The 9,417-nt window shown below is 49.2% G+C and overlaps 1 protein-coding gene across 1 annotated transcript; it reads left to right on the forward strand.

Moving 5' to 3' along the window:
* Positions 1–773: 773 nt before the first annotated feature.
* Positions 774–9,094, forward strand: LOC147343494 (beta-defensin 1-like). The gene is made up of 2 exons (XM_086379812.1): positions 774–1,286; positions 8,839–9,094. The coding sequence occupies exons 1-2, from the start codon at positions 1,226–1,228 to the stop codon at positions 8,985–8,987; spliced, it is 210 nt and encodes a 69-aa protein (XP_086235938.1). The 5' UTR covers positions 774–1,225; the 3' UTR covers positions 8,988–9,094.
* Positions 9,095–9,417: the final 323 nt, after the last annotated feature.

Below are 9,417 nucleotides of genomic sequence, written 5' to 3' on the forward strand. Positions count from 1 at the left end.
TCCAGTGTCTGGGAGACTTTTCTTTCTTAAGATCCCTTGAATCCATGTCTCCTTTCTTCCCCTCTTCATGACCTTAGTTAAGACCCTCATTGCTCCACCAGCTCCTCCCTTGGCCTCCCAAGTCCAGTCTTCTCTTTCTCCACCCACACTTCCCTGAGATGGTTTCTAAAATGGCAACTGGCTTGTGTATTTCTCCTGATTCAAATCTTCCCAGACCTCCCTATTGCCTAAGGAAGAAACCAAAGCCAAACTCACACACACTCCCTCAGATCCCTGCCTTGTTCCGTGGTCTTCACTTGCTGCCAATCTGAGGGCCTATCCAGTGCCATGGCAACGGCCTGTCTGCTCGTCCATCTCCTCAATTAGACTTTTGCAGGAACCAACATAAATCTTGGTCGTCACTGCACCCCAAGACCCTAAACATCACCCAGCACATAACAGAAACCACATATACACACTTGAGTCAGTGAGTGAAAGGAGAAATGTTTGAATACGATGAACTCTGTCCCTTCCCCTAAATTTTGCTGTGCACTTAAAACTGCTCCAAAAAATCTGTCTTGACAAAAAAAAAAAAAAAGTTTAAGTGACAGAAGGAGCTCATAGATTATAAAAGATTTGAGAGATATTTTGATTAAAAAAAGCAACACCAGCCAGAAACTAGAAAGACTAGTATTAGTCAACCTTGGGCAGGAAGAAAATTCAATCCCTAAAGGTTGGAGGAAAGGCAACAGCCCGGCTTTTGTGAGGGACGAGGGTGAAGTCCGGGGCACCGCATGGAAAGCACAGCTCAGCTAAAGGCCTGACGCGGGCTGCCAGCCAGGCGGCCATCTCACTCAGTGCCCCCGGGGCCACCTCTCCGGCTCCCTGAGCCTCTGGCGGGAGGGGTTTGCAGCGTGCACTCCCGTCCCAGGAACTCCATCTGAGCGGCTCCGCGGGGACCCAGAGCAGAGCAGGCGCCGCCTCCAGGCCTGCAAGCCCAGCGCAGGATTCAGCTGCAGCCAAATGGAGACGCGTGTCCACGTGACTCCCCGACGACTCAGGGCTTGACGTGAAGGGTTATTTATTTGAATCTGTCCCTGGCCTTGGACGCCGCCCTTCACGTCGGTGTGTGCGGTTGTGCAATCCTCCAGCCCTATAAAGGCGGTGACCCTGCTGCCTCTGGAGCCTCTGGAGCCCGGCCTCCCCTGAGCCTCCCTCCCCGGGCCTCCGGCCGCCGGCGGCCACCATGAGGGTCCTCCACCTGCTGCTGCTGGCCCTAGGCCTGCTTCTCTCCCAGCTGGGCCAAGGTGAGCCGGGACCCTGCAGCGCCCGGGGCTAGAACTCGGGGACGCGTCTGAGGTTGACCTTCTCTGCAACCCAAGCCCAGGGCAGCAGGAAGGCCTCTCCGGGGCTGAGCGGCCTGTCGGGGGCAGATGGCGAGGGGTGGTCCGACCGAGGGGTGGGGCCGTCCTGAGTGCACCTGCCTGCCTAGAGCCTCCCTGGGCTAGTTCTCCCAGGAGCCTGAGGGCAGCTGAGCGGCAGGAGGGCCCTCCTGTCTCTCTCTCATCTTTCCCTCAGGGCTCCCTTCCCTCTGCCCTTGGCGGGGATGTCAGGTGCCAGGCAGCCCCCACACCCCAAGCCCTGTCTCTGTCTTGGGATTCCAGAAAGTATTCTCTGTGAAGGGGACCCCTACTCCATCTGTAATATGCCCCCTTACCCCCGAGAGGTGCAGCGTCCAGCCAGCCCAGAGGTGCACCCCGTCTCTTGCCAGGGCCCGGGGTAGGCCCTCCCAGGTGTTCTCCTGCAAGCAGGTGCCACCTGCCCTGCCCACAAGACCAGTTCCACCAGAGTCTTTGACTCACCCATGTGCAGACACTCAGGGATCCACCTTCCTTGGGAAATCTGCTCACATCCTCCAGGGTGGCCCATTCCCCAGTGCACTGCAGGGGAGCTCTGTGTCAGGCCAGGGGATGCCAATTCCTCGGGGTCAAATCAGCAATGCCCCTGGTGTAAGAGAAGGCGAGCCCCTGCCTGCCAGAAGAATCAAGAACACAGTTTATCCCAGCCCCGCCACTCACTCCCAGGTCATCTCCAGCCAGTCACCTCTTCTGGCTTTCAGTTTCCTCATTGGCAGAGTGAGTGGGCTGCGGCAGAGGGCTCTAAGAGCATTAAGCTCTGGAATTCCCTGCAAGCCCTGCTGTGCTTTCCTCCAGGCCAGCACGTCGTTGTGCAGTTAGTTGGGCCTCATTTACTCCAGGGGTTCCTCAGGGCTCCCCTCAGACAGCTGGGTTCCAAAGTATTCCAATACAGAACTTTAATGTTTCCAGTCAGGACCCTTAAGAGACTCAGAGAAATCCATGCAGTGTCCTGCTGTTATCACACTCATCTCACATCACGTGTGTTCATGAGCAGCTGTGCAAAGTCTCTTACTGCAGCTCAGTTCACACTCAAAATGTTTGAAAGCCACGATATTAACTTGAAGAGTTGTTTCCAGTCTGTGACATTTAAGTAGGATTGCAAGCATCTCATCCAAAGCCTCGAAAAAGAGTGTTCCTGGGGACTCGCAGGAGGAACTGAACTTACTAATCACTCCTTCCAGAAATGGCAGCTAATATGATGGAGCGCCCAGCATAAACTGGACTGGCTTAGATACTGCCCTTGGACGACAGGCAAGCCCTGTTGCACAGAAGCAGCAGCAAAGAGGGCCTCAGTATGGGGACCCTCAGGACTGCTCACTGAGCCCAACTTCTCTTCTAGAAGGGGCGGAGTGGGGTCCTCCCCACCTCTGGGCTGGAGCTGGGGGGCCCTGAGCGGCGGGGTCCCTGCAGGTGGAGCACCCGCTCTGAGCCCTGAGATGCTCACACTGGGAAAGGGGCTGCAGGGAAGGGCAAGCTTGACACCACATTTTCTGGGGGATGTGAAACTTCTGGAGGAGAAGAAGAGCCCAGGTGTTTTCTGTGTCAGAACACACTGGGGTGCCCAGCCTGTGTCCCAGGGTGGAGGTGCCCCATGCTCAGGCGCCAGCTGGGGTGTTTCCCCTCCTTGTGGTTGCGTGCTCGTTGCTGTGTGCTGGTTGTTGTGGCTGCTGCAGCTGCCCCTGCAATACCCGCCCTGCCAGCAGGCTGCCCCAATGCCAGAGGCCTGGGGCTAGTGCAGGGAGGGAGGCAGCACTACTCAGCCACCCCGAACCCCTACAGGGTCGGTTCACTCCTTTTCTGGAAGAGCCCTCAGACCAGGTCGTTTCACAGGTGGGGAATCAAGGCCCGTGAGGCTCTGGGGAACCAGCGCTTTGTGGTCACTGCAGGAGATCCTAAGACTTGGTGTTCTCTTGAACAGTCTTCCTCCCAGTCAGAGAAAAAGGCCTGTGTCGCCCACTGTTAGCTTACTCGGATGGTCTTTGTGTGAACATGGAGTAATGTCACAGTGGCAAGACCACCCAGGTTCCTGCAGAAGCTGGACGGGAGCCCAGCAGAGGTGCTGAGAAAGGCTGAGGCTGTGTCCTCGCTGTTCAAGGAGTATCAGGCGAAGAGCTGCTGCAGGCAGGCGTTGCCCTGGGATGAGGGGACGCGTCAGGGAACAGCCCCGGAATCCATGGCTGCACATTTGAGAAGCAGAGCACAAGCAAACCGATTACAGAATTCCTTAGCTAATGACAGTTGTGCTGTGAAATGCTGTTAAGGGCACAATGCTAGGGGAACACGTGATGATGAGAGCTGACGGGGCCTCGAGGAGCCAGGAAGGCTTTGTTGAGGATGCTGAGAAGTGAGGGAATGATGAAAGTCATTTTTGAGCTCATGGAATTTTCAAAATAATATTTCTTTTAACTCTCTCCCACTTAAAAGTCAGGATATGTCACACAAAAAATCAGATTTTTATCTTATTTCCTTAAAAAAGTTTTAAAATTTTATTTAACTTTTAATTTTATATTGGAGTATACTTGATGAAAAATGTGTTATGTTCAAGTGCACAGCAACATAATTCAGTTGTACGTATACATGTATCTACTCTTTTTTCAAAATCTTTTCCAGTTTAGGTTGTTACATAATATTGAGCAGAGTTCCCTGTGCTATTTGGTAGGTCCTTTTGGTTGTGTTCTCCGTGGCTTCAGTCAATGTCTGTCTCTGTGACTCCATGGAGTGTAGCTTGCCAGGCTCCTCTGTCCAGGCAAGAATACTAGAGTGGGTTGCCATGCCCTCCTCAGGAGATCTTCTTGACCCAGGGGTTGAACCCAAGTTTCCTGTGTCTCCTGTATTGCAAGCAGATCCTTTACCTGCTGAGCTGCCAGGGAAGCCCTTTTGGTTATCCACATCAAATATAGCACTGTGTACATGTTATCTTCTCCTAAAGACACAACAGATGTGGCAGACTCCTGCATGGCAGCAGTGAGCTGCAGCTCAAGAGTGGCTTTTTCTCCACACAGGATGCACTCCTCAGGACACCGCAGACCCCACCAGTCCCTACTGCCTCACCTCAGCCCATTTCACAGAGCTGTGTTATCTGCCTGGCCGAGGTGGGAATCTGGATTTTCAGCCCCAGGTTAACTAAACCAGTGAAAGTGAAACTGGAGTCATTTTTGCCCGGGGGTGTTTTTGAAGAGCTCTGGTACCAAAGTTATTTATATCTCAGCCCAGAAAAGAATTCAATGACAGGCAAAGTGATAGAAGTGATTTATTAGAATATGACATTTATGAGATTTAAAAGTGGGCAGGCAAAGGGGTACTGTACCCCAAAAAACTTACAGCCTTCTTTTATAAGCAATGGAAAAGTGGGGAGGGGGAGAAGAACTTCTTTGACTTTCTTAAGTGGACATCATGCTTCCAACATTGCTCCTCCTCCAGATCGAGCAGGGGCATTTTCTCGTCTCTTCCTGGTCAAGCTAAGTCCACAAATTAGTTCTACTATGTGTGCAGAGAGCATGTCCTGGGGGTCATTGACTCACTGAGCTCACTGGGCAGATGTGGGTCTCATGCCACCGTTGTTTTACTGTTTTGAGCCATGCCTCATGCCTCTGCTGCACGGTTTGGTTGCTAAGCAATCTGCTTGGTTTTGGGGTTAAGCAAACCTGCTCTCTCGAGTGATCACTAACTTACAGGGGTCTCCCATATTTTTCTGCTTGCAGTCCCCTAGTGGGATTAACTATTTCATCACCTGTTTTGTCTCTTCATCTGCCTCTGTCAAAACGAGAGGGGGCAAGGACAAACCACATGGAAGGAGAGCTGGGATCAAAGCCCAGGAGGTGGGCGAGCCGCTCAGTCGTGTCCGACTCTTTGTGACCCCACGGACTGTAGCCTGTCAGGCTCCTCCATCCATAGGATTTCCCAGGCAAGAATACTGGAGTAGGGTGCCATTTCCTTCTCCAGGGGATCTTCCCCAACCCAGGGATTGGACCCTGGTCTCCTGCATTGCAGGCAGACTCTTTACCACTGAGAAACCAGGGGATCCCCTTGAAAGCCCAGACATCCAGATAAATTTAAAAAAAAAAAAAAAAAAAGCAGAGCTCTCACTCTTACTCTAGTCCTCCCAGCTCCGCTATGGGGAGGAAGACTCATTACCCTCATTCTGTGGCTTAATAACTTGGCTAAAGTCACATGATTGGTAACAGACAGAGCAGCAACTCTGTCAAACCCAGGCCATCAGCTCCAACACTGCAGGGCTGTCAAGGCACAAAGCGTACCAGGACCTGGGTGAGGGGTCAGGAGAGGAGCCAGGGATGTAGGGAAGCACAGGTCAATCAGGCCTGAGGCAGCAGGAGACCCCATCTGTGTTCAGGTGGGCCCCAGAGGCTTTCAAACCAGAGTCACAGAATCAAACATGGCTTCTTCTTCTTTGTAAGGATCTATTTCTTCATTTTGGCTGTGCTGGGTCTTCGCTGATGTGAGGACCTTCTCTAGCTATGCAGCGGGGGCTGCTCTTTGTTGTGTGTACAGGCTTCTTGTTGTAGTGGCTTCTCTTGTTGGGGATGAGCACGGGCTTTCTGGAACGTGGGCTTCGGTAGTTGTGGATCCCATGCTCTAGAGCACAGGCTCAGTAGTGTGGCACCTGGGGCTCAGTTGCTCTGAGGCATGTGGGATGTTCCTGGGCTGGGGATCAAACCCATGTCTCTTGCATTGCAAGGCAGATTCTTAACCACTGGACCACCAGGGGTGCCCCAGACATAGCTCCTTTAAGTGATTGGTCTCCTGGGTGTGGAGGCTGGTTGGAGGAGAGACCCTGTAATCCGGACTAATTTTTTATATATTCTACATAGCAGCTGTGTCAGTTGTAAGCATGACAAATATCTTCCCTCACTTTGTGCCTTAGTTTTTCACTCTGAATTTTCCACATTATTTTAAGGTGGTTAAGCATGTCACATTTTTCCTTTAGTGTTAGTACTTTGATGCCTTAAGAAATCTTTTTCTAGCCTAAAGGCATGAAGAGTGTTCAGTGTTGTCTTCTGAGGGCTTATTGATTTTCCTTTTACATCTAGGTTTATAATCATCTGGCAGTGATTTTTAATGTCCGTGTATGGTGTGACTAAGGGTAAAGGGTTTATTTTTTCCATTATGAATATTTACTTGTTCCAGAACCAAGCACGGAGGAGACCATTTTCCTCCACTGTTATGCCGAGCCACTGTTGTTCAACTTTCAGTATCTGCATGGATCTCCTTGGGCATCTTCTGCTATTCTGTTTGTATATTTGTCTGCCCTGTTCCATTGGTATGTTTGTATCCTCACCATCTGGTCTAATTACAGTGGCTCTATGCTGCTGCTGCTGGTGCTAAGTCACTTCAGTCGTGTCTGACTCTGTGCAACCCCATAGACGGCAGCCCACTAGGCTCCTCTGTCCCTGGGATTCTCCAGGCAAGAATACTGGAGTGGGTTACCATTTCCTTCTCCAATGCATGAAAGGTAAAAATGAAGTCGTTCAGTCATGCCCAACTCTTAGCTACCCTGTGGACTGCAGCCTAACCAGGCTCTTACATCCATGGGATTTTCCAGGCAAGAGTACTGGAGTGGGTTGCCACTGTGCTCTATAATTAGTCTCAAAACCCAGTAAAGCAAGTTCTCCTGCCTTTTTTGCTAATACTGCCTTAACTATTCTTGATCCTTTGAATTGCCACAAAAATTTTAGAATCAGCTCTTCAAGTTTCACTGCAAGAATCTCCTGGGATTTTCATGGTTTTGGGCCAGCACCCCAGCTTGCTGCTGCTGCTGCTAAGTCACTTCAGTCGTGTCCGACTCTGTGCAACCCCATAGACGGCAGCCCACCAGGCTCCCCTGTCCCTGGGATTCTCCAGGCAAGAATACTGGAGTGGGTTACCATTTCCTTCTCCAATGCATGAAAGTGAAAAGTGAAACTGAAGTCACTTAATTGGGGGAAAATTAAAAGTTTAAAAATAATTAATCCTCCAATGCTTAAGCATAGCATTTCTACTTATTTAAGGCCTCTTTAAATTACAAAAAAAAAAATACTATATTCTTTATAGATAGAGATATTGCACATTATTTTTTAGATTTGTAACCAGGCATGTTTTATGCTCTTCTATAAGGTGTTTTTCTTTCTTTCTTTCTTTCTTTTTTTTTCCTGTTGATTGCAGAAGTAAAATTCTTTGTTTTCTTTTTGTATATTGATCTCATGGACAGCAAATTTGCTAATCTTTCCTGTTAACTCCTTTTAGACTGCCTACATATAACCATAATATCTGCAAATAGAGACAGTTTTTTTTTCTTCCTTTCCAACGCTTCTACCTTTTGTTTCTTTCTTTCTTATCTTATTCCCATAGCTAGTGCCTCAAGTACAATGTGGAATGATAATGACTAGCAGTTACGCTCGTCTGATTGCCATCTCATGGAATGTTTCAGTGCTTGACCATTAAGTGTACAGTGTGCTGTAGGCTTCTCTAAATACTCTTTTTCAGGTTAAGGTCGTTTCCTCCAGTTCCTTATTTGGTAGGAGTTCTTTCTTTCTTTTTTTCAATCATGAATCAATGTTGAATTTTTTCCAATATTTTCCTGCATCTTTTAACATAATATAAGCATTGACTGATTAGATAATGAGAACATTTAATCTCTATTCTTCTGTCAGTTAGTTAGGAAAAAGTGATACATTTCTTGGAGAATTAAATGCGGCCATAATGGGATGGACATGTACACACTGCTATATATAAAATGGTTTATGTAAAATGGTATATATAAGTACTATACGTCCAACAAGGACGTATTGTATAGCACATGGAACTCTGCCCAATGTTACACGCCAGCCTGGATGGGAGGAGCATTTGGGGGATAATGGATACATGTATATGCATCAATGTGTCCCTTTGCTGTCTGCCTGAAATTATCACAACACTGTTAATCAGCTATACTCCAATATAAAAGAAAAAGTTTAAATTAAAAAAAAAAGTAACCATAAAAGTCCTATTTCCCCACCAAAAGAAAGATGACCAGCCTCAGAATCTTGAAAATTATTGAGATCACATAATCTAGTCTCCTTAATTTTAAATTTGAGAACTGGGGTTCAGAATGTTTGAGTGCTTTGCTGAAAATCACACAGACTCATTCTAGAATAAGGAACGTAATCAAAGCACTCTGATGAGATACGTTGCTATTCCTTTTTGGCCCTACAATGTACTAAATCTTCAAAGATAATGCCAAAAAATGAGGGCTCGCTAAGGGTAGAGACACCATAACCCACCAGCATTGAGGGGGTTCTTCAGATGCCGTGTTTCATGAGCAGCTCCACAGGTCATCTTAGTGTGAGGCTCTTGTAAGGGAAACCCCTGTGACATGCTTTGCAAAGGGCTGTCTGTCCTGCTTTATCCTGAAATCCCTGTGGCCGCAAGCCAGGAGTCTGACATGGTTGCTTTTCCCTCCTCTCAGGTGCCAGCGAGCTTACGGCTCTCGGCCAGCGGTCTGACAGCTACATATGTGCCAGGAAAGGGGGGACCTGCAACCTATCGCCCTGCCCCCTCTACAACAGGATCGAAGGCACCTGCTACAGGGGCAAAGCCAAGTGCTGCATCCGTTGACTCTGAGCTGGGAGCGACGGCAGAGGGCACTCAGGAGCCACGTGGAGTATTTGTAACCATTGTTTTAATAAAAGGATTTTGTGAGGCGGACGTCCTTGAGACTAGAATGGGTCTTGTGTCTCCTTTTGGAAGAGATTAAGAAAGTTTGAAGTTTGAAAGGACAGAAAGGCCAGGCGCAAAGCCCACCGAGTATGGGACTGGGGGATGCTGACGAGGCCATGAGCCTTGCCACCTCCACTCTGATTCATCACCAGATCTACAGGTGAGCAATGCAGGGGGTCCAGGTGAGACTGAGAGCACGTGATAAATGACACAGCCTCAGGCTCCCCTCATTCGTAGCAGAAGCTCATCCCAGACCCAGCGATCTCAGCAGCCTGTCCATCTGCTGAGCCCAGAACTGCTGCCCCTGCTCCTCCCTGGGCCTTGACAG

This window comes from Bos grunniens, chromosome 27 (genome assembly GCF_055505025.1).
Source record: "Bos grunniens cultivar Pamir isolate PY7600 chromosome 27, Bosgru_T2T1.0, whole genome shotgun sequence".
NCBI classification, from domain to species: Eukaryota; Metazoa; Chordata; class Mammalia; order Artiodactyla; family Bovidae; genus Bos; species Bos grunniens.